The sequence below is a fragment of the Bombyx mandarina genome, chromosome 15 (genome assembly GCF_030267445.1).
Source record: "Bombyx mandarina strain Sakado chromosome 15, ASM3026744v2".
In the NCBI taxonomy this organism is placed as follows: Eukaryota; Metazoa; Arthropoda; class Insecta; order Lepidoptera; family Bombycidae; genus Bombyx; species Bombyx mandarina.
Window position 1 is genome coordinate 6,512,829 of NC_143221.1, and position 26,985 is coordinate 6,539,813.

General features: G+C 35.3%; 1 protein-coding gene across 1 annotated transcript in view; it reads left to right on the plus strand.

Moving 5' to 3' along the window:
• Positions 1–2,480: 2,480 nt before the first annotated feature.
• Positions 2,481–26,985, plus strand: part of LOC114247172 (nose resistant to fluoxetine protein 6) — a 75,145-nt gene continuing 50,640 nt past the window's right edge. The window contains exons 1-2 of the mRNA XM_028180046.2: positions 2,481–2,719; positions 22,398–22,725. Coding sequence (XP_028035847.2) covers positions 22,476–22,725 — 250 coding nt within the window. The 5' untranslated portion in view covers positions 2,481–2,719; positions 22,398–22,475. The remainder of the gene's footprint in view (positions 2,720–22,397; positions 22,726–26,985) is intronic.

A 26,985-nucleotide genomic window follows, 5' to 3' on the forward strand; every position in this document is an offset into this window, starting at 1 on the left:
TATTCTCAATTTGACCACAGACGTCAAGAACAAAAGTTTGACAATAAATAGTATACATGCGTGTGTGCGTCAAATACATGGTATTTACTGTGTGTAATGTTTTCTTTATTGATTGAAAGTATATCTTATGCATTATTTAAAAAAAAAAATACCATTGTGCACTTCTTCTCTATATTCTCTATAAATTTAGAAAATTTCATACTCCTCCGTCCGCGCAATTTTAGTAAAAAGGGATACAAAGTTTTTGTTTCACGTATTAATATATAGATAAAAGATTATACCACCATATCAAGAGTATTAGATCTCCCTTTTTCTTATTTGAATCTAATTTGACTAATTAAGATTCATTTCATTGTTTATTATATTAGAAATAATGTTATTTTTGTAGTATTTTCTTTGGCCTTCGCGAGTCGTAGACTTAAGACTTAAAACTATTTTAATGGCTTAATGTCGCGTTTATTATTGTCATTCTTCATATTTCCAACGTTTCCAATATTTTACAGTTCTCGTGGTCACAAATGAATCAAGTAGGTTCATTACTGGTGGGAGGACCTATTGTTAGTCCGCACGGGTAGGTACCACAGCCCTGCCTATTTCTACCGTGAAGCAGTAACGCGTTTCGGTTTGAAGGGTGGGGTCGCAGTTGTACAGTAAAAACTGAGACTTAGAACTCATGTCTCAAGGTAGGTGGCGGCATTTACGCTGTAGATGTCTATGGGATCCAGTAACCGCTTAATGCCTGGTGGGCCGTGAGCGCGTCCACCTATCGAAGCAATAAAAAAAAATATATATATTTTTATTTTTTGGATGTGAACGTTTAGAGTAATAGAATGATATCGCCTGCGTCTGAGCATATTATCAATTATTAATGCAAAAATAATAATTCTGCTTACAGCATAATATTAATAGACCAAACCGTCGCCCGTTTGCCCCTTAAAAGGTTAATAAAAATAAAGTTGCCCATTTGGCACCTCTTGGTCAATGTACGATATTGGCCAGACATAAAAAATTCAAACACGTTTCGGTTATCAAAGCTACTGAAATATTTACAACGAAAATAACTGCTTTTCCTTTTCGGGAAAAGGTTATTATTGAACCTTTACATTCCTTTCTAACAGTCTTCTCCTCACGTATTACGAAGGATCTCAAATCAACGGCCATTTTCTCCGACATATTTCTGCTTCCTATTTCTTCCTATCTTTTGTTCGAAGTCTAGGACGTTCCAATGTAATAGAGATTACATTGTCATGTATCAAGGTGAATGGCGAAACTCATGTTTATACTCAATATGTAATAAGCATCGGAGGTCATAAAGGTCCGATGCTTGGTTAAAAACAGATGAACTTTGAATTCATGTGCACTTATATACCCAAAATTTTGTATGAGCTTTGAACAAACTATAAAATACATTTTCCCTTCCTACAAATACTAAATCAAGGTTTAAATCACGAAGGGAATATTATAAAATATTAAAACCGAATTCCTAATATCTGGAACGAGGGCGGATTCATTGAATATTCCGCTGTGATTCAGTTGCTTTGCGACCGCAAACATTCCACCTCCGGATCTGGGCTCTCAACATGGAATTAATTCAAGACTCAGATAAAGAATTCTTATTATTCAGGTTGAATTCGAGGTATTCGAAAAATCTCTCCTTTCTAATTGGTATTTTATAAAGGTTACAAGGTTTGATTTCCTTTTTGTTTTTTTTTTACAGCCGCCAAACCCTAAACGCTGGCGTCAGCTATGATAGCATTCTAACTAATATGGCGCAGTGGAATGGTGTATTTGCTTAAGACGTTGAATACTAAGGGTCGGTAATTTGTCAGAGTTAAATATTGGGCGCTCGCACTGTCATTGCGCTACGCATTATTATTCTAGTCTCTTTCATTCAGTTAAGGCAAAACTCAACGACGCTTAATTAATTTTATTGTAAATAAGGGATGTCGCTTGAAATTTCATTTTATGTCAGTAAATTGTTAAATCTATAGTAACTATACGTGAAGCAAAAACTTTGTACTCCTTTTCACGAAAATTGCGCGGACGGAGGAGTATGAAATTTCCCACACTTATATAGATATTATAGGGAGTGCAGAGTGCCAATTTTTTTTTTAAATTACACATAATAAATACATTACGCACACTACCATGTATTTGACACACACATGCATATATATTTATTGTTAAAATCTGTAGTCAACTCAATTTCACTAGATAGATTAATATTGTTTGTCTTGATTATTATTTGTCTATAGTGTAGCATTGGCGAAATCTGTGATTATAGAGTTGTAGTCTTTGACAATAGAACCATAATAATGTTCAAACTTATAGTTTCAATGAATTAAAGTCGAATTTCGACTACTGAAAGGCCACTAGTATACATAAATTCGGCTGGTGATTTAAATTATTTTATATCATACACGCATTTCGCTGTATAGGAGTAATGAAGGCGAGTAAGATTTAGGTAATGTGGATGCTAACTTTCATGTCACTGCTGGTGGTGGAATGGCACTGGCAGTGTTTGTACGACCACCGACTCCGGCGCAGCGCGCGACCTACTGCCCGGCCACTACACCGTCCATCGCGTTCAATAACTGTTTTCGTTTAGATGTCATCTCTCGGTATATTTTAATAGTAAATTGAACAAGTGAAGATCAGCTTTTGATCAAAGTGGTGTAATTGTAGTAGTCGTCAGTGAGAAAATAGATTACAATAACAGGTAATTTTTTTTTTGTAAAAATTTTAAATTTATGCAAAATATTTGTGGTCCGTATCAGCCTACACTATTCAAACTAGTTAATAATAAATTAATTATTTGAAATAAATAATGACATTACTTTGAAGTAATTAAATATATTTAATCTTGTACGTATTTAAACACCTACAAAAAATTAAATTTATATAAAGTTAAAGGCAGTTAATAATAATTAATTTGTTAATGTTTCGAAAAATAGCTTTGAATAAATTTTAACTGTCGTGTCAACTACACGAAAATAGTTTGGGGTTATGGAAACGCTCGGAAAATTGTAAAGTTATTGAAGTGAATAAAATGAAGACGAGATTTTAACAATATATTAATTTTATCTGCAATTTGAGAGCATAAAAATGTACAGCACTAAAATTTATTCAACATAATCAATTAAATACTTTACTCAAAAATAATTTAGTTAAAATATGCAATCGTGTGTGTAGTGATTATGAAAAGCTTAATTGATGTAACTTTTGATGCCAATATTTTCTTATACAATGTGTGTGATTTGATTATTATTTTTACAAAGAACATAAATGAATTAAATGATAATTTAGCTGATACTTGCAAAACAAAAATATGATATTTTTAATATTTAAAGAAACAAGATAAGACGCTTGTTTCGTTGGATTCTCAGATCTTTATTAAGAGTATACGATAGTTTTTAACTAGTTTTTTTGAAATAAAATACTACATTGTTTATTGTTGTTTAACACTTTTACATTTAACAATCCTTTATCTTAAAATATCACATGTGTTCCATCAAATAGATCGATCTATGCAAATGAATGTCGCTTAAGCGATTTCATTGCAACGTTTCATTACAATATTGATCCAGTAACATTCAGAAATTTAAGCCGGCTGAAGTAATTAAGACTCTAAGTGCATGTCGGCTTTCAACCAAACTTGGTTGACAGGCAAACGAACATGAGGGAATAATGGAAGGAGCTCGTTTGTCGTATGTCACCAAACATATTCATGTAGTTACGTGCGTTAATGTGTTTCGGGAATATTGCTCAAAACTCTGTATACATTTAGAAAGGAAAGTGTAGGCTTACTATTCACCTACATTAGCTCGTTAGTATTAATTTAAATGCTAAATAGTTTTGATAATACATACATAACGTCAAGCTTAAGTTATTAAGTGGTTTCATATTGAAATAAGTAAGTTATATGAGTAAAAATTAGCTGATGCATGGACTCTCGATACGAAAAGCATGGGGAGGCCACCATTTGTTTTAGATTGAGGGTTAGAAAAACTCATTTACTAAAACTATAATTATTTACATTTGCCTCAGTCATAAATTACAGAACACAAGAGTTTGTTAACAAATTAACGAATGTCAACTATGTATTTATCAATTCATCGCAAATAGGTTAATTAGAATTAACAAAACAACAATTAGCAAATTGATGCGTAACACGTTTAAATAAACGAATACATTATAAATTTAGTAACTCAAATAATATTGTACGCAGCATTTTAGGATTGACCAATTGTGACGCTCACGCATTATAAAATATCGGTAGTGTTTATTATCATGACCGCGTTAATTACAACCGCGAAATACTCGTACAAGCAATCATATTGCAACCGAGTATTGCGTAAATCGAAAGAAAACATTCGCGCCCGGTTGCCGCACGATTCCGATACTAATACGCCTTAAATGTATAATAGGAAAATATCTGCTTGAGGTCTCTTGTGTTGCTCGACAATCGGTTAAAGTCGTAAAGTAATGTTGACATTTACAGAATCGATGAGTCGCCGATAACAGGAGGTCCGGCGCGTATGAACTTTCACCGTTTCTTGGTTTTGCCTCCGCGCCGAGATGTCGGAGATTGCATCACGTTATTTATGTCACCATGAATCCGTATGCGCAATTCACCTTAGAATGTAACGTTGTATGAAATCAAGTGTATTCTCGTGTTGTTTCGCAATTGTGGATTTTGATGATGCGAAGAATAGAAACTGTCGTTAATTCGGTTCAGGAACGAAATTAAAAATCGATTTTGAAATCAATACAAAAAAAAATCAAGGTTTTAAAAGGTAGATTAGTATCATTTTCTAAAATATAACGACGCTAGTTTCTTTTAAATGACCGTCAAAATGACCTCTTATTTCAATGTGCGGCGTTATTCTCGTCCTATTGTGTGACCTCTAGTAACCCCTTAATACTAGGCTAAGAGAGCACTCGTCTGATTGTCTGCGGCAGTAAAAAAAATAATATTTAGTTTATATCATACAATTATTTATTGTCGTCGGTCACATATCGATAGTCTTGTTTCGATCCGTTGTGTTTAGAATGTGAATACTGAGACTGGGTAATACGCCAATAACGAGTTTGGATTGAATTTTATTACGTAAATATTTATGGTATTCACGAGAAAAGAGTTTTCTTTTACTTTTTACTGTAGTTTTCTTTTTACTGGTGGTAGGACCTCTTGTGAGTCCGCACGGGTGGGTACCACCACTCTGCCTAATTCTGCCGTGAAGCAGTAATGCGTTTCGGTTTGAAGGGTGGGGCAGCCAGCAGATCTTAGAACTTATATCTCAAGGTGGGTGGCGGCATTTACGTTGTAGATGTCTATGGGCTCCGGTAACCACTTAACACCAGGTGGGCTGTGAGCTCGCCCACCGATATATGCTAGTATTCCACGAACAGAAACTTTAAACTGACTCCAGCATTTCGTATCGAAGCTTATAAACTCACGACAGCAGTTTCTATGCACAATAGACTCCATAACTTTATAATTCAAACTTCACTTTGTATAGGCCTCGTTGAAAGGAATGCGACGTAGTTGATTAATGATTTGGTTCTGTTGTGTTTCTTACCTCATTTTTTGCATTATTATGCTTATGTCAGACGGTAGTCAAAACAGTTTTATTCAATTGAAAACTTACGAAGCTACGGCCCACTCGATGGTAGATGGTTACCGTTTTTATTAGATATCAGCTCTATTAGGCAATTAGGAATTCATTTCTTTATCATGCTCTGGGAGTACTCTGAGGAATTGTTTGAGATGATCCCCTCATCTCCTTTTTATCATCGCACCTCCTGCCATCGCAGCAGAGCTCATTCATATTATCTGGAACCGCTGCGTTCATCGACAGTGCGTTTCCAGAGGTATTTTTGCCACGTACCATCCGGCTATGGAATGAGCTTCCCTCCACGGTGTTTCCCGAGCGCTATGACATGTCCCTCTTCAAACGAGGCTTGTGGAGAGTATTAAGCGGTAGGCAGCGGCTTGGCTCTACCCTTGGCATTGCTGAAGTCCATGGGCGACGGTAATCACTCACTATCAGATGGGCCGTATGGTCGTTTGCCTACAAGGGTAATAAAAAAAATCATCGCTTTTGCTAGAGCAGTCGTGGCCGTCATTCAGTATCATTGCTGTGGGCAGATGCTATGCGCCTCACGACCAATCACCACTTCTTCCGGTTTGCGGTGAGCCTGGTACACTCATTTGGAAATTAATAATTAACTACAGGTCTAATATGTACTTATGAGCATCAGACCCTGTTGACCATTGTAATAAGTAAAGTAAACAAGAAATTTTACCATAAATAGCGAGCACAATACCGCCGCACACTTGCATCTCCATTGTATTGTTCCGTGAGGCTCGATAAAAATATAATATTCACCCTGGGAAATCTATAGTAGCTACCCCGTTTTCGCAGCCAAGCGTTATTTAAAACTTATTTTTATGCTAAGTAGTACACTTAATTCAATGAAGTTCGAATTCTTTTGTTTTTAAAAAGGTCCTTGAAAATTTCACATGCAAATTTCAGTGTTCACATTTACTTAATTACTCTTACTTTATTATGAAAATAACTAAATGGTACAATAATAGTCGAATTTAATGCTTAATTTACATAATTAACGAACAACAAAAGCACAAGATGACTAAGTTTAATAAGGAAAAACAACTATAATGAGCTACTTCAATGGCGAATACAACAATAGTATAAAATAAGAACAAAATCATTAAAAAAAAGTTTCAAATGATCCAGGAGAGTCTGAATCCTACTTATCCGACTGTCATGAAAAATGTTTCTGTGCGTGTATAATATAAACATGTAGTATGCATATTAAATATCATCAAGATACGTTGAACGTGTAAAATAATGGAATTAGATGATCTAAAGTGTAGGCTGCTAATTAACGACCTTTTAAATGCAGATAGACTTGAAAGGATTCTGATGGGCGATATATATACCGATACCATCCATCCATCCATCCATGGCGATACCATCCATCTATTACGATACATTTACTGTTAATTAGACTGCTAATCAGGTTTAGGTATGCAATATATAATTGAGATATAGATAGGCCTTACATCTTTTTTTTTAATTCCGGTAACCATGCTTACGTTGCACGGAATTATGTCTAACCGCGATTTGAAATAATTTTTTTTAAAACCCATTCACCCTTCTTGAGATTATTAATAAGGGTTCATCTTATTAATAATTTCCTTCCTATATCATTTTTTATCTTTAGTTATCTAATTAATTCAAAAGCTATAATATGTATAGGAACTCGAGTGAAGCGTCATTTTCACCTATATGACATTAAGGATTAAGGTCAGAAGCAATTTATATGATTCTGTTTCTGAATTTATTTAATTAATACTTCATCTATTGAAGCAGAAATAAATTAATCTTAGTGTTATGTATAAAGTCAACTCGAGATTAAATTTAGTAAAAACTCGTTCGTCTACGTATTGCACCGTTAAGTCTTATCTCAGTAGGTATAATACGTGAAGCAAAAACTCTGTATCCCTTTTTACGAAAATTGCGGGGACGGAGGAGTATGAAATTTTGCACACTTATAGTGAATATGGAGAAGAAGTGCACAATGCTAATATTTTTTTTAAATAATGCATAAAAGATGCATTAAATCAATAAAGAAAACATTACACACACTACATACCATGTATTTGACGCACACACGCATGCATACTATTTATTGTCAAACTTTTGTACTTGACGTCTGTGGTCAAATTGAGAATAGATTAAATATTGTTTGTCTTTATTTAAAAAAAAATATAGTGTAGCCTTGGCAAAATTTGTGATTAAAGAAGTATAAAATACAATCATAATAGTGTACAAACTTACAATTATAGTCGAATTTCGACTACTGCGGGACCTCTAGTCTCAGTAGGTATTCATATTATTTACATCACTACTAATAATAAATTTATGTATCTGTATTTGTGTATGGATTTTGAATAATATGATTTGTTATTGATGATATTTTCGCCTCAGTAGTGTTTCCCTTGGAAGAAAGCAAATTCACGAGCTTCAAATGTACATTAGTCAGCAGCTTGGCTCTGCCCCTGGCATTGCTGACGTCCACGAGCGACGGTAACCACGCACTATCAGATGAGCCGTATGCGCGGCTGCCTATACGGGTAATAAAAAGAAACATTGACCTTAGTTCTAATGTTGCCAGTCCAAAGCTACACGCTTATTATAAAGTAATTTTCAAAGTGGATATCCTTATTATAGCACCCTGATTCACTTATTAGCTGGTCAACTCTTACAATAAACTTTGTCTGGCACGTTGAAAGCAATATTAGAGATATTTTCTTCAAATTCTTGTTGATAAAATGACAAAAGATTTGATGGAAAAAATATTTATATCGTCAATCATCCAAAATGTCACGAACGACACTTAAATAAAATCCATGCTGAAATGTCCGTTGGCTCGGACAATATACTGTCATAATATTGTTCTAGAGTTTTATAACTGAACAGAAAAATATGGGTATTTTGTTTTATTGACTTACTTGATCAATAAAGAGGACAGAGAAATATATTCTTCCGGGAATACAATTTTTACGGACGTGAAATCTAGAAAAGTGAATGTTTCCAGGAAATGTGGATAACCACAATATGAACCAGCTATTGCTGTTTCTTTGCTAACATTTTTAGTCACAAACTTTTTTTCTGATAATAATAAATGAATACGTTATTTCAAATATGTGACTTAAATACATTTAATGAACAGAAGAAGTAAACATTTTCCTGATTTAATTAACAGTTCCTTGTCTCATACTTCTGTAATGTTGGCAATGAAGTTAAACTACTAATAAATCATTAATTTAATGTTCAACTGTATCCTTATAAATGGAATGGTGGCATTGCTGAAGTCCATGGGTGACGGTAACCACTCATCATCAGGTGGGCCGTATGCTCGTCTGCCTACAAGGGCAATAAATAAATCAAAAGAGTAGGACCTCCACTGAATGTGAGGTGAGAACGTAGGAGGTCACATCGGGATTGGTTTCCAAATTACAATTTCACTAAATTCTTAGTGTCCTCGAGAACCGATTGAAATGGTCCCGTCATTTCAATTATATCATTACACCAACGCAAAGCTCACGTATACTAACTAGAATCACGATGCCAATCCACAAGCCATTTTCAGAGATCTTATTTTCCAAGTATCATCCTCTCAATTTCTCTTGAGCGCTATGACATTTCCTTCTTCAAACAATGCTGTATCCGAATTCTAAGCAGTGGGCAGTGGCTCAGCCCGTTTGAGCATCCCTGATCACTATTAACTATCTGGTGGGCTGTGTACTCGTCCACCTACAAAAAGTTTATTCAAAGATTCGTTCTTAACGCTAAAAAATGGCTTTTCGCTTTCAGAAATGGCAAATTGATAGAACGGTGTTTCGTGATTGTGTAATCAATCAATTTGGTAATGTTGACTTACAGCAGACCCTCTCTGTAAAATTTAGGCTTGTCTCGCAAATCCCATTTATTGTTGTCGATCCAAGGAAATAAAATTACATTTGTGTAATGGATACTATTAAATTTGTTAATAAATAATTGAATTTTGAATGAGCGCTGAGGAATCCGCCATCTTATAAATAAAGATTTTAGGTCAATTGTATTTCGTTTATTTTGAAAGTTAATTTGTAGTTTTAACGATTATTAAAATTAGATATGGTATTTATTGCCCATAATTAGGCTGTCGTTGTTTGTTAGATTGTAGGTAGGAAGATTATTATATCCTTTTTAAATAAAACAGTAAGAGTTCATAAAAAAAATGATTGCCTTAGTAGACATATGGACATAGAGCTGACATGATGGTAAGTGGTTACCGTCGGTCGTGGACGTCAGCAATGCCAGGAAATGCTAGACAGACACATGCAGGCCTCGTTTGAAGTAGGATATGTCAAAAAAATTATATATTTTTTTCAAAAAATAAACACATAAAACGGTACGAATTGACTCATTCTAAAAAAAATGCCGTCACGGGCATTCCAGATTCACATCAAATCGAGAATATAGACAAGTCAGAATCTGTCGACACGGAAGGGAGCAAAGCAATGCTGTTCCGTGCGCAGGACTGGATTTAATTAAAACGACATGTCTCCTCCATTCCTCTCGTATATTACACACGTGTACGTCGGTATTTGCTTTGTTAGGACAATCCACAGAATTGAACACCTTTATATATTAGTCGACTATTATCAAAGCCGGCAATGTTTTGGACAATTATTGGTAAATCAGAAAAACTAATTATTGACTTTGTATTCCATTGGCAGTCACAAAACTCTTCTGAACGACATCTTAGATAAATATCAGCTTAAGTATTAACCTTTATTTAATGCAGGTTTTGAACCGTATTCTTTGAAGGAGACGATTATATTCAAATCAATCTGTATTGACATATCAATAACATTTTTTTGTCCAAATGCACAGATTGCCACCTTTGATAATAGACGACTCATATATGTTACCGGCAATATGTATAATACGGTATTCTGTACAATATCTAGGCAATGCATAGAATACCTAAAACATTAAGGTAATTAATGTATGAAATATTTTTCATTTTATACTTTACCTAGGCATTCTATACAATACCGAATGCGCTGCCGGCAATGTGTGTAAAAGACGATAGGAAGGGGGAGTGCTTAAATTGTCACAATAGTTCTTCATGTACAAATAAATAAATATCTTTTACTTACTGTATTCTGAGAAGCCAGTAGATCTATATCTATCTAGAATATTTCATACATTACCTTAACGTTTTAGGTATTGTATAGAATACCTGAATTATACAGATTGTCGGTAACATATATAAATAATACGCGACATGAAGCTAGAGAGAGCAATAATAGAATTTATTTTCTAAATGGATAGAAGATTATTTCTTTCGAAGTAATAAAAAATACTCTCACATTATAAGATTTATATCAAGGCGCGATGACCGCATATTGCAAAGTGAGCCTCGGGCTTATTTTACTTTGTAGACAACAATTAATAATATATTCGCTAAAATGAAAAGAAAATAATATCCTTATTTTTCATCAAAACCATTTAGACGTTAAAATTCGTCTTCCCCGTATTTAATAAGGAGGGACGGTGAACGGACATCAAAGACGAGGTATAAGAGAGATTAGCGGATAGAAAGAGGCCTCTTGAAGTCGCGTTATTCGTAGGTATTATTATTACATCAGTGACGTAATTGTTAGATAAGACACGAGCCTCAACCAAACCATCAAAAACTATATACATTCATTATTTCCTACATGACGATAACATGATTTACTTAAATGAGTTATTAAGAAGAACGAGATTGTTTCTCATCAATTATTGCATTATCCAAAGTTGAAAGTTATTTTGTGTCGTAAAAAGTTGTTGGAATTGACCTAACACACTGTCCAAGGAAAATGAAATGTGTTTTGCGCTAAATCTACTTTGAGCCAACAACGGCTTAAACTATTAAATTTGAGGTCCAATACAATAAATACCGAACGACATATTTAAATTAATTTATGTAAATGAAGTAAATATTTTGGCATTTTCTGACATATTCCGTTCTAGATTACACGTACCTTTATTTCCCCTCAACGCAATATGTACAAATGAATATTTATGTTGATTACATAGAACGTATATTAAGAAATTTGAAATATTATTATGTATTACGAAATCAAGGATTTGGTTTCATATGTTGATTTCCAAGTATAATTAATTAATCAACACTCATCTATGATAAATACAAAATGCCCTCGTCACAGCCCGTAATTTAAAACCGTTATTTTTTTTAAACAGAAAACTTACACTCTTTTTCAATTACAAAGTCCCATGAGACAGATGTTATTATTATGTTATTGTGTGTGTGAATTAATTGTATAATGATTTAGTTTGATTGTGTATTTTTTAAATGATGTTTATGATGAACAAAAAATGATTATTATTTCAAATTATGCGAAACGTGAAAAGTTACGTTCTAAGAAGTGCCAAAAGGGACTTCGTAATTGGAATCTTTACTAATATATAAAACTACAGTGGTTTTTACGGATGTTCCATTATAACTACTAAGCCATGCATCCGATTGACTTGAAACTTGGTATCCACGTAGAAAATACATGTACTTAATGGATAGGCTAATATTTATATGAGTGTTGGATTCCCTAATAATAATGTTAATTTTAAATGCTCAGCGAAGCGGGCGAGGACGGCTAGTACAGTACAAAAATAGACATCTTTATGGTCAAAGTAACCCTCTTCATGCTTTTGATAAAAAGACAAACATATTTTAGGAATCCAGTGTAGAAAAAATTTTATGTAGATGTTATGCCCGCGGGCAAATTTGTGGTAAGAAATATGTATGATTGATTATGTTTCAAATAATGTTTAACTTATGGGTAACTAAATAAGTAGCCCTATGTAGTCAGCCGTTTTTGCGTAATAATCTAGTTAAGCGAGCCAATAGAAATCACAACACTAATGCCGCCATCTACCTTGAGACATAAGTCTCAATTATACAGTATAACAGCTGTCGAACTTATAGACGCTAAACTTATTTTATGGTAGGCAGCGGCTTGGCTCTGCCCCTGGCATTGCTGACGTCCATGAGCGACGGTGACCACTTACCATCAGGTGGGCCGTATGCTCGTCTGCGTACAAAGGCAATAAAAAAAATATATATATATTCATTATTCCGAAAATTATTATTATGTTCTCATAGTGTTGGAATAGAATTTGATGGGTCCGTAGTAGTACCGAATGCGAGCCAGATGCGACTGATTCAATAAAATAGCGATTCTACGCGAACAAAGAGAATGCAATTTGGGACAAACGTGACGGCAATACCATGTGCTGTATAATCGTAAGAATAGAGTGCCACGATGCAAACGATTTTATTTTATACATAGACTAGCGACACGCCCTCGCTTCTCTTCGGAAACTGTAATTTATTATTGATTTTCCCACTATTTAATGGATGTTATTATACATATAAACCTTCCTCTTCAATCACTCTATCTATTAAAAAAACAGCATCAAAATCCGTTGCGTAGTTTTAAAGATTTAAGCATACATAGGGATATAGGGACAGAGAAAGCGACTTTGTTTTATGCTATGTAGTGATTGTGGCTATAAAGATTTATAGCTGTACGAACATATTTTGGCACGCATACCAAATATAGGTAGGTACGAGAGTTTATTAACCCTAAGAAAAATAAAGTGCTAGGACATATCCTTCTTCAAACTTCTGCGAGTCCCACATGTCGCCGAAAGAGGTGGCGAAATGGGAAAGGGAGATAGATCTCTTCTTCTCGACGCCGTGTCGCCGCCGCGAGGCGGGGTTGGAAGGAGGCAGTCGCCTAACCGATGATGGTTACAGGACGATCTGAAGAGGTCGAAGCTGCACCGCATGCTACTGTCACTCCAGCGCGTCAGCACCAGGAGAATGGGCCGATCAGCGACGGTTACCTAAGCTGCTGGATGTACTATGGAACAGCAACCCGCTCGGCGGTGTATAGCATTCCGACTCGGCAGTTTGGGTCTGACCCAGCAGCGTTTCCCTGAACACCAGCTGTACCGCCTGGTCGGCCTAGGCGCGGGAACCTCATGCATGACACTCAGACTATTGCCCGAATAAAAAAAATATTTTTTGCCGAATAAAAAACATAATTAATAAATTAAGTTTCAACCAGACTTTTTGTCTATTTGACATCGCCTTTGTGCATGTTTGTTCACATTTAATGAACTAATTTGGTTGTAGTTTCATCAATATTTTTAAAAAACACGGTCTATTCCGAGACTTCTTGATTTTAGAGAATTGCAATGAATACTTTATTCGTTCAAGTCACTCCGAATAATCCATCAAACTAATTAAATTTTCAGGACTAAATTGAGTTTTGTAGTATTATATTACTCGTAAACTAAGTTTCAATCGGGATCTAATAGGAAATAACTGCTTGGATTAAGAACGTCGGCTATTAGGTAGGTTGTGAACGACTTAATTGTCAGAATCGATAAATTTGAATATCGAAACCCCTCCCGATATTGGATCGGTGATCGCATTATTTGAGTTTAGTTTGAGAACGGATTTATCGGTCACTGGCAGAAAACTTACTTACATCAGCATCACTACTACATCATTTACTTACATCAGCATTATTATCAGCATTCTAGATTTGAGACGGAAAGCGACAAATAGCGACGTAGCTTCACAATACTTTCAAACAAACAAACCTATTATGAGATATATGACAGTCGTTGTGTGTATATATATAAAGGCTGGACCGATTTCGATAAAAATTATAAGTAATTTTCAAATTGGCCTAGCGGGTGATCCTGTTAAGTTTGATAGCGATCGGATCAAAGTCAAATCAAAGATCGGACGGGTTTGATTAACAAAAGATATAAAACTCCACGCAACGTACATATATCCTCTATATTCTACATATACGTATATACATATATCCTCTAACATCATGTCAGTTCATTTAATTAGGAATAGTAGAAAAAATAGTATTAAAAATAATTAACCGTAAATAAGGTTAGAAAGGACAGAAATAACCGCTCAAAATGTCTTTTCAAATTTTTTGTTAGATTCCAGCCTTTCGTTCTACGTTTTTTGTGAGTTTTTGTTGACTTTTATCCCGTTATATATCCGCCGCACCACGTTACTCAAAAGAAAGATAATTAAAGTCATGTACTAAAAATGAGTCTGTATTTTTTTGATTCAAACATTTCGGATTATAGCACTTCATATGAAACTTGCACGAAATGAAATTTGATTTAGAAAACATGGTTTGCGACTTTAGAAAAACTTTTTTTTCTCGTTCTGGAATTAGGAATGCCTTACTACTATTTTTCCTTTGTGTATAATAGTTTTCAACAATTTCGAGATAAAAGCAGCGCTATTTAAGGATTTTAAAAAATCTTAACTATTATAACAGAATTGATATCTAACTAATATTAAAATTTTGGGAGAAAAAAAGATGAACAAAAAAAGACGTGAATCGAGTACTTAAAAAAAAGTCCGCGACAGCGTATGTCTCTATTTTAAAATTGACTCACTATATAACCCTTTTTATGCAAACCAAATCTGTTCTAATATAAAACATTGTTTGTGAAGGTGTTATTATAAAGATGATATTAATCCTTATCCAAATAAATGCGTTATTCATTACAAGTAATTATTCATTCGCAATTTTAAAATAACATGGCAGCAAAATAATGATCAAGCGCGTAATATTGATGTACAAGGCACCGGCCGGCAGGTGCGCTGTGGCACAGAATAAGAAGAATTATAAGAAACACCCAAATCACTTCAAGATAGGCTCTGAAAATTGTAGATTTTTCTCGATTTCTCCAGGATTCCATCATCAGATCCTGATCCTGATTATTACAGGACCGTTCGGGAAGTCTACCCTTTCGAAAAAAAAAAAGAATTATCAGAATCGGTTCAAGTATTCTCGAGATATCGGTGAACAGACATAGATAAAAAAATGGTGGTCGAATTGTTAACTTTATCTTCTAAAATCGGTTAAAAATCGTGAATTTGGTACTTTAAATAGCTCCTTAACATTCTACTATTCAAAAATATTTTCATTTTTTACGTAATTGAAGTCGCGGGCAAAAGCTAATAATAAAATAAAATAAATTGAAAGTTCAATGAATACATTCATCACAAGCGGCTTCAAAATGTTATCAACTTAATAACAGATAGACTTAAGGGAATTTATGTTTTCGATCATTCCCTAAATTTTGTTGATCTTATTCTTTGACTAGACTCAACAAAAATCCACCTATCAGTAAATGAGCCCACATTGCAACTTAAAATCATTTTAAACTCACAATCCCAAACAAAAACAACGTTATATGTTTTAAGAGCAAATTGCACAATACATTAAACATACAGTCTTCCAAATAAAATTGAGTGACAAAGGAATCTTGTAAGTACCTATATAATATAAAGCCTTTTTATTTCTTGTAACCAATAATTAACAATTCATATAATACATAAAAACATTTTTTACAAATTACTTATTTGCAAGAACCTCTCCTCTTGTGAAGGTCTCCTCCAGCGAAAACCAATGTTCCCTATTTTGGGCCACTTGTATCCAGTTTGGGCCCGCTGTCCTTGTGATGTCATCCTGCTATCTTGTGCAAGGTCTACCTCTGTGTATATTTCCCACTGGACCGCTTCACAAAGTAACTCTTTTGGTCCAGCTTCCATCTTGTAGCCTCGCCATGTGGCCCACCCATTTCCATTTCAGTCTTTGGGCATGGTTTAGAGCGTTGGTGGCTTTTGACATATTTCTTATTTTTGTGTGTCTTATTTTGTCTTTTATTTATATTCAGCATACATAAAGGAATCTTGTAAAAACATTTAAATCTATTTGTGATAAAATTATCTGTACAGTCGGGTAAACTTTACATACGTGACACGAAATTTAGGTCAGCCGAACATTTCAAACACGCATTGCATCAAACCGCAATCACGAAGGCATGCCACAAAGCTACCAATGTTCCCATGATTAACAACCACATTCGCGCTTTTGCTACGGCCATTATATAATCTGTTACACAGATACATAGCAGGTTCATTGAGTTTTATGACTTGAAATACCATTGTATTATTAAAATTGACAAAACAAATGTGTACAAAAGTTAGAATCGGCGAACGGGAGCATTTCACATCTTCTCGAATCAACCACCTGTAGTTCTATCTACGGTTGATACGGCGAGACTTGAGCAAGGAAAAATCAGACTATATAGACTAGATGTTCAGCACTGAAAAACACCCAGGAAAAGAAGTGGCTTGGTCATCTGATACAAAAAAAAAACCCGGCAGAAAAATATATTCCACTACAAAGTTGCGACTCACGGTTCTCTATACTTTATAAATGAATGTATTAATTTTACTTATTACGTAAAATTCGTAATAATCTTCATAACTTAATAACAGACGTAACGTATAAATTCTTAAATTAGTCACGGCGGCGTATGAACTAGTTTTCGTTAATTAGGCGTTAGAATCAAAGTTATGTTTATTTAAGATTATAATATATAAGATAATATATTATAACTTTCGTTTTAAGAGGAACATTATCCTAAGAATTATGATAATAATATAGGTATAATACAAAATGTTAGCGGTAATGTTTATAATAGTCATAATATTACCTATTCGTCGTGGAAACAGTGTTGATACGCATTCTCTGGAACCACAAAGCTAGCTCACGTTTTCGAAATCATTTTAGGCAAGTTTCTCCCAGCTCTAGATTGATGTGTACGCACGCGGTATTTCCTTTTTTTTTTTTTTTTTTTTTTTTTTTTTTTTTTTTTTTTTTTTCTACCTATATTGATAGCCTTGAGAGGCTATTTCAGCTTCACCCTAACGTGTGTAGGTGAGCTCACGGGGCTCAAACCGGAGAGTTGCTAACACTGACCCTAGCAAGAGCAGTGCTTCGCAGAATCTACCACCGGATCGGAAACGCGACCCACTGAGAAGATCCGGCGAGAAACTCAGTGGGCTGTGTCTAGGGGTTAATTCGCTCGTCGAGCCCTTCGTCGCAAGCGACGGGTTCGACGAGGACGGTGACCGGTGCTTGTGGTGCCTAAAAGCACAGTTAATGGATCGGGAGGATCCGTAATGACGTGCTTTGGGCGACGTCGACTGTTTACCATTCGATCTACAGGATCGGGTATGTAGTTTCCAGCGGCCACGACAAGAGGGTTCTCATGTCGTGCCGCCTTCTCGAAATGGCGCAATGATGCCGACTGTAGATACTTACTGACAGAGTCTAGCTCCAGGTCATCGTGGAGATCCACGTTCCTCAGGAACCATGGTGCTCCGACGGCTATCCTGCAGAATCGGGATTGAATAACCTGAAGGGGCTTCAAGTTGGTGCGGGCTGCGTGAGCGAACACTACGCTTGCATACGTCATAACGGTGCGTATGCAAGTTTTGTAGAGAGTTACCTTATTACGGAGGGACAGTTTGCTTCGCTTGCAAAGCATAGGGTAGAGACGTCCTAATATGAAGGCGGCACGGTCGCGTACCGTTTTAATATGGGGACGGAATGTCATCCCTCTGTCGAGGGTGACGCCTAGGTATTTGACCTGCGAGGCCCACGGTATGGGCTGGCCAAAGAGAGTAACGGGGCTAACGGCGGAGGTGTTTGCGCGCCTATTAGGGAGTGGGATGCTCGAAGTGGTATTCGGAGGGCGACCCCTTTTGAAGAGCACCGCTGTGCTTTTCGTGGGGTTGATGTCGATGCGCCACTTCCGGAACCACTGTCCCATGGTGGCTACTGCGATCTGGAGTTGCCGATGTAGCAACGACATCTTCCTACACGAGTAGTAGATAGCCGTGTCATCGGCGAAGAGCGCTAGATGGGTCTCCGGAGACCGCGGTATATCATTGATATACAAACTAAATAATAACGGGGAGAGCGCGGAGCCTTGCGGGACTCCGGCAGTCAGATGACGGGGCGGTATTTCCTGAAGACTACTGTAAGTTCTCAGCGGAGACCGCTATTTTGCTATTCCCCTGGTCTTATTGATGACCACGAGCCACGAAAACCTCTTGCTGTCATTTAGTGCTTAGGCTTTACGTCAATTTAATTTTGTTTGGAAAAAATAACTGTATTTATATTTCTAAAGTATTCATTCACATGAAAATGAGTAGACAGACGTGTTATATCCAGATTAATTGCAACTTAAGTCTAGGTAAAATTGCTTTTTAAAGGAGACGGAAAATCGTGGGCCAAAAATGTAATAACTTGGAATGTACTTTGCTCAATAAAAGTACGAAATCAATTTTACAACAACAATAAATTATTTAGCAAGAGAGAATAAATGGAATTCTGAATAGGAGCCGGCTGCACATAAAAAGCCAGTGAATGCAGTGTAATTACTCTTTGTCTTCGTTATTTGCTGTCTTTGTGTTATTAACAAACGTTCTCCGACCGAAAATCTTTTGTCTTTCGACCGCACCGTCTTCAATTCTTAGCTTCATCAGCACACAAGAAACATAGACCTATATTAGTCTCTTGAAATTTCAATTTTATGCGCAGAATTTCTACATTTCTTCACAGAAGTCGCTGAACTTTACTTAATTTAGAAAAAAAACTTTTTAAAATAAATTTACTCTTCGGACTATCTTATTTGAATATTTTTCGTTGAAAGCTAAAATTAAATTTCTATAGGCACATAGAGTTATTATGAAATAATCTTATCATATGTTTTATTATGTAATCATTATAGATGGATTATTCATAATGATAATTAATCAAAAGATTACTTTAAATCATCGCGTTATTTACAATCATTTAGAAATTTGATTTAAATATTGATAAACATGTTCATATTCATTAAAGCTGAACATAAACAATTACATGTTAAATATAATTGCTTATTATTATTAGTAAATTCTTTATTTCAGATAATAATCCATATAAATGTTAGTAACAGTTATTTCTTAAAAATAAGTTAGTAAGGACACTGTAATAAAAGAAAACAACAACATACATACTACATAAGATTGCAATAGCTGCATTACGAGAAAATTTTGTGGACTTCTCTGCAATTATTCAGAAAAGGTCCATCTAACCTAGAGAATATCATGGCCAGGATGCTCAACCTTGAAAATCGATTTGCAAGTCACAAAATCATGAATTCATTAAAAACGACAAATTTATTAAAGCTAGTCTATCTATTAAAGTCTAATAGCAATTGTAAAGTAACAAAAAAAAATTATACTAATCATAAATAACGTTAGTGGTATATTGAAACGCGTGGGTACAAATGCAAACAAAATATTCACACAAAGCAATATATTTTGTTTTTTTAATTATCCTTAAAATATTAATTAAGATTACGAGCTTTCAAATTATAATGAAAGATGATTATTATACGCTCTGACTTACATTCTGCATTAAATGTTACGTTAGACTATTAAAGTTTAACAGAGCCTTTTGAAAATGGTCATTTAGAAGATTTACGGAGAAAATATTAAGCTTACAGAAAATCGTTATGTTCTTTGTTGCTGAGAGTTGTGACGCCTCCATTCTCGACTCTTGCCTACATGATGGTTCGCCATCTTGTGTTATCAAAGAAAATAATCACATTATATCAATATAAACGATCGTAAATTAGATGTAAACATAGATGAATTTGTATAATAATACTACTAGCTGTTGCCCGCGACTTCGTCCGCGTAGAATAGTTCACAAATAATGCTTTATTTTAGAACAAATTTGGTTAGCATAAAAAAAGTTATAGTGAGCCAACCTTAACATTTAGAATATGTCTAAATGTTAAGCTGTCTAAGTCTATGCTGTCGCGGACTTTTTAAGTCTTTTAAAGGGGAACAATTCTGTCATACATTATTTTAGCGAAACTTTAACCGTTTCTGCAGCGCACGCAGCGGAAGCTCTCAAAAGGGAAAAAACCCGATATTGAAACATTCTTTATTGGTGCTCCTCAATAAATGGGCTATCTAATACCGAAAGAATTTTTCAAATCGGATCAGTAGTTCCTGAGATTAGCGCGTTCAAACAAACAAATTCTTCAGCTTTATAATATTAGTATAGATAAATTTAACATATTGCAATTTAAAGAATTAATTTTAGATGCGTTGTTTCTTTACCCTGAGACAGAAGAAAGCCCTCCCTAGATTGGAGCTGTTGAATTTTTACCGTTTATCTTTAATTTTGTGACGTGTCATCGACGTAGACACTTCATCTAACTAGTATACCTACATACTCGTATATGATGGTTAAATGTGTCGCTTTTTTCCATGTTATTATATCTTTTATACTATTTTTGTACTTTTTTATGTTATTTTCCAGATAAAATGGAATTCCTTTTCAACAAATCTATATAATATATAAAAATGAATTGCTGTTCGTTAGTCTCGCTAAAACTCGAGAACGGCTGGACCGATTTGGCTAATTTTGGTCTTGAATTATTCGTGGAAGTCCAGAGAAGGTTTCAAAGGTAGATAAATATGAAATGCTCGTAGTTATATAAAAACAAACAATTTTTTTTCCCTTTTATATGTCCCCCGTCGGACAGATTCATTTGGTTTGTTTTAAGTTTGTTTTATACAAAAGTTTAGGTCTTTTATTTATCGATTGAGGCATTACGAAGTCTGCCGTGTCAGCTAGTAGTATATAAATAAGTATTTCGTTTTGCGTTAAAATAAATTTAACTTGAATTATGAACGAACAAGAATACCTACAGTAGTAGCGTACAAATCGAATTGTGTTGTTAATATAGATCAGTGAACAAGTTGAGGGTCGGTTTTTCAAAGCCTAACGTAAATTACATTTTCTCTGTAGAAGGAAAGGTTGTAAATTTAATCAACGTATCAAAAAATGTTTCGAGTCAGATAAATCCAAATATCCAAAATAAACATTTACTATTTGTGTTCAAAGTGAGTAGAATATTCTGTATAAACTATAATCGTATTATTTAGAAAGCACGAATGTATTTCTTTATCGTACTAATATTCGGAAGATTCGGAAGAGTATGTAATTATTCACTAATTTATATAGATATAAAAAGTTTTTTATTTATTTTTATTGCTTAGATGGATGGACGAGCTCACAGCCCACCTGGTGTTAAGTGGTTACTGGAGCCCATAGACATCTACAACGTAGATGCGCCACCCACCTCGAGATATAAGTTCTAAGATCTCAGTATAGTTACAACGGCTACCCCACCCTTCGGACCGAAACGCATTACTGCTTCACGGCGGAAATAGGCGGGGTGGTGGTACCTACCCGTGCGGACTCCCAAGAGGTCCTACCACCAGTGAAAATGTATGAATGAATGTATATAGCGTAACGTTAACTTCTATCAAATATGCACTAGATTCAAATATCACATGACCTATTTCCAGCTAAAGCCAAGCTTTTTTTTTTTTTTTTTATTGCTTAGATGGGTGGACGAGCTCACAGCCCACCTGGTGTTAAGTGGTTACTGGAGCCCATAGACATCCACAGCGTAAATGCGCCACCCACCTTGAGATACAAGTTCTAAGGTCTCAAGTATAGTTACAACGGCTGCCCCACCTTTCAAACCGAAACGCATTACTGCTTCACGGCAGAAATAGGCAGTAAACTAAGCCTTACGCTTAGAAGTCTAAACTAATGCACTAGATTCGGTCTTTGATATCTCAACTGACATTTTAAAAAATGCACTTCACAAACTCATGGTGCAATGAGATACGCTTGTTTAATTTAGAGTGATCTTCAAAAATCCTCGACAGAAGTGATTTAAAACAGTAATTACGACATTCATAATTCACATTTTCACGAACCGTTTGGACATTAATGAAACTCTAATGACAAAGTTTTTATTTTGTTCCAGATATTAACTGCGGAATGGTGTACTAGTGGATTTTTCGGCGTACTAACGACGACTTAAGTGTAGTATTCATCATTCAAAATGTGTTCAAATAAACATAGAACTATGTTTACTGTTATGGTTATTATGCTAGTCAGTGTTGTGAGTGCAAACGTTAATATGACTAATGAAATCACCGGACAATCACGGATGGCTTGGATTAAGAGTCTTTTCGACCACCACTCCTGGTCTGAAATTCTCAACGGCAACATTACTCTGCCAACAGCCTGCGAGAAAGACCTTCAAACTTATCTCACTGCTCTACAAGACGGACAACTTTGGGCTTCCAAAAGTAAGTAGTTTCTTAATATTATTTAAACTTAAATTTATAATATTCTTAAATTACTGGTCATAGGATCTCTTGTGCGTTCGCACGGGTAGGTACCACCACCCCGCCTATTTCTGCCGTGAAGCAGTGATGCGTTTCGGTTTGAAGGGTAGGGCAGCCGTTGTAACTATACTGAGATCTTAGAACTTATATCTCAAGGTGGGTGGCGCATTTACGTTATAGATGTCTATGGGCTCCAGTAACAACTTAACACCAGATGGGCTGTGAGCTCGTCCACCCATTTAAGCAAAAATAATAATAATAATAGATAAATAATGTTAAGGCGAAAGGCGATTGCATGCAGCAGAGATGCGAATGTTGCGATGGATGTGTGGAGTAACGAGAATGGATAGAATACGGAATGAATATGTTAGAGGAAGTCTGAAAGTGGCACCTGTGACAGAGAAGCTGAGGAGTGCGCGTTTGGGATGGTATGGACATGTGATGAGACGAAATGAAAATGAGGTTGGTAAGAGAGTGTTAACTATGAATGTGGAAGGATATAGAGGAAGAGGTAGACCTAAGAAGAAATGGATGGATTGCGTGAAAAACGATATGGGTAAGAGGGGAGTGAGCGAAGAAATGGTATATGATAGAAGAGTATGGAAGGAGAAAACATGTTGCGCCGACCCCAGGTGACTGGGAGAAGGGCAGGAAATGATGATGATGAGATAAATAATGTTAAACTAAATAAGAATCATTATCGATTTTAACGATGTCATCGCTTTAATAGCGCTGTAAATTAATTTAGTAATGTGTACTGAAGCCGCAACGCACGTACACAAATCCAAACCAACGGGTTACGTATTATAATCATTACGCTATTTTTGTAGTACGATCTTTCTTACGTTTACATTATATTATGTAAGTAGGCGATGTAGCAATAAAATCGTAGGCAGTCCGCGCGGCGGCCGTTCTCAAGAGGATCGTAACTCAAATATTCATCTGGTGTTGTTGGCTGCCCCAAGGTTGCGTTGATTGTAACCTCAGGCAGAAAACATTAATAAACAATGTAGCCAGTTAGTGTATTTAGTTATTCAATATAGTGCAACAATAGTGATAATAAATAAATAGGTGTTATTATCGAAGTTCAGTTAGAACTAGATTTGCAGTTTCTGTTTGAAAATTTGAAAAGCATACAACTTTAAGATCGCCGATATTCTTTAGCAACCTCAAGTTAAAATATATTTTTGATTAGAGATTTGAGAATTAAGCTGTCGAAAGCGAGATTCCTTAACAAACTTGAACATGATTAATGTGAAATTAGGTGTGCCTTTTAACGTTACATAGCATTTGTTACTTTGAAAAAAAAAAAATACGCTTTTGTACTCAACTATCTTAATTGTCATTATTGAAACAAGTATAGGTTAATTTTCTTTACTTGTGTTAATTGGAGAACAAGGCCTGTTTGTGTATTCAGCTCTTATCAATTATATCTGTTTATCATTTAATTTTATTGTTACGGGCAGCACGATACCGGTGGCTTGATGCTTCGTTGATTCTACCTTGGTAATTAATATTATGAAACATTAACTATTTTCTTGATGAATGAACTCCCCTCCACGGTGTCTTCCGAGCGCTATGACATTCCTTCTTCAAACGAGGCTTGCGGAGAGTACTTAATGGTAGGCAGCGACTTGGCTCTACCCCTGGCATTGCTGCCGTCCATGAGCGACGGTGACGACTTACCATCAGGTAGGCCGTGTCTGCCTACAAAGGCAATAAAAAAAAGAATCGCTTTCGATGTACACAACTTTGGAAATGTTTATTTAAATCGATATCGACTTGATATCGATCGATAATCGATTATATAGTACGAAAATAGTTTTGTTTATTAAAACCTATGGCATCACACGTTGTAAATATATATGTAATTCAAATATCTCATTAAGTTCAAAGTAAAGAATTTATCAAGAAGAATTAAATACAACAATGCAATCAATCCCCTGGTTACAACCTACTAAGTTTGTTCAGATTTTTTGAGTTACATATTATCAGTTTTAATTATTAAATTTGCATGGAAACCCTATACTTTCTCGTTCAAGACTCAGCAGCATGCAAATTATCGGCCTAATACTCATGCAGTAACAAACGGAATAAGGAAAGTATTTTGTCGCATTAAGTACGTCAACCGAGGAAAGATTTCAACGCAATATACCACAGTAAATGAAGCTAAATGAGTGTGCTCAAATGAATGAATGGTCCCGGCACTTACGGACCAGCCGACCTATTCATTGCGCTTTTGTAGAAGCCCCAAACATTGAGAGACTTTTCCCTTCAATAACGTAGTATGAACTTTCCAATACTCGAAAAATATTGGTTTCTAAAGAAACTTAAGTAATCTTCATTTTCTTTCATTGAGCCGAGTCATGCTTTATCTATAATATATAAATCAGTGGTGTGGTAATGGATTTTACGGATGTTCCGTTATAACTACTGAACCGTGCATCCATCCGATTGACTTGAAACTTGGTATCCATGTAGAAAATACATGTACTTAATGGATAGTCCAACACTCCTAATATGAGTCAACACTCCTAATACGAGTGTTGGACTCCCTAATAATAATGTTAATTTTAAATGCCCAGCGAAGCGGGCAAGTACGGCTAGTATACCCATAAAGCCATTTAAGTTGTAGTTTGTTTTTAGCGTCCACTCTGGGTATTTGGATCTTCGAACTTCTAGATCTACAGAGGTACTTCGATCCTTTATTGTTATGTAGCGTATGTTAAATGGGAAGTGCTCTGAGGAATTATTTTGCAACTTACCATTGCTTTGGAATGAAGTTTCCACCGCGGTGTTTCTTGACCGCTATAACATGTCCTTCCTTAGAGCTAAATTTATGGAAAATACTTAGGTGGTAGGCAGCGCTTGGCCTGGCATTCTTAACTGAATGTCAGTGGTTAAGTGGTGGCCCATCTAGGCTGTATGCTCGTTTTACTAGTAAGGCAATAAAAACGATTCGACTGTTTTTGTGCCAATGGTAGGACTTGTTGTAAGCCAATCGAGTGGGAACAATTAGTTTAATTTTAAGTGCAGGAAAACCGCATCAAAGCCTTCGAGAGCTCATATCTGAAGGTGGCCAGTTGCATTCGCGTAACTACTTACAATCAGATGATCCACGAGGTCGTTTGTCCATATTAGATAATTAGAAATGGTGTAACTCTCCTTTTTAATATGCTTTTATTAGCTTCAGATATAATGTATGTATGTAATCTTTGAACATGATTTTGACCCCCTTCAAAACGTCGGATTAACTCGAAATTTGGTATAAGTACTTAAAAAGAACCGATGAAAACTCTATTTAAAAAAAAAAAAAAGTTGAAATTCAACTAAAAAATTCATAAAAATAAATAGTAGTTTAAAAAAACTATTTATACAAAATAAAAGCATATTTTGTTAGTATTTTTACAATAAAATCATTTTAAGCAAAACACCATTGAATTTCATAAGACACATGAAATATTCACATAAATTTGTATTCGAAACGTCACAAATACCAAACTAAAAAAGTAAGCGTTGACAGATATCACAAAGTTACGATAAATGGACTAAGGCACAACGAAAAAAAAAAAAAGAAACGTACTGGGAATAATAACCTTTGTATCCTGAACTTTACGCCGGAAAGCACATGAAATGTTCGCAGAAGTTTTCGCCCTGTGATGTAGGTCGGTCTTTTAGTGTGCTTTTAAAAGTGAACCAACACCGAAACACAAGTTAACGTAATATTTGTATTTACATTACGTTACGTACGTAGTTTACTGTGTTCACATTTGGATGCCTCTCAAAACGTACACCTATATATCGACGCTTGAAAGACAAACGTGACTAAGCGACAATGCGTGAACTTTACAGTAGACTAATTTATAGTTGAAATACCTGAAAACAAAATTTATTTTAACGAATCTAGTTGTAGTAGAATCTAGCTAGTAGCTGTAGGATAGGAAAGATTTTAATAGACCTAGAAATATTTTTTTGCGCGTCGAATATGGTTATTGCCTATCATTTATGTACAAAGCAGTTATTGTCGCTTAGTCACGTTTGCCTTTCAAGCGTCTAGATGTATATAATATGTATAGCTATCAAGAGATTACTTGGGGCTGGCATTTTGTTGAAATCACGGTGTTATAGACATGAAGAAGCTTATGTCTCTATGTCTATACTATGCGAATATATTTTATGACTTTATTATTATACTAGCCGTACTCGCCCGCTTCGCTGGGC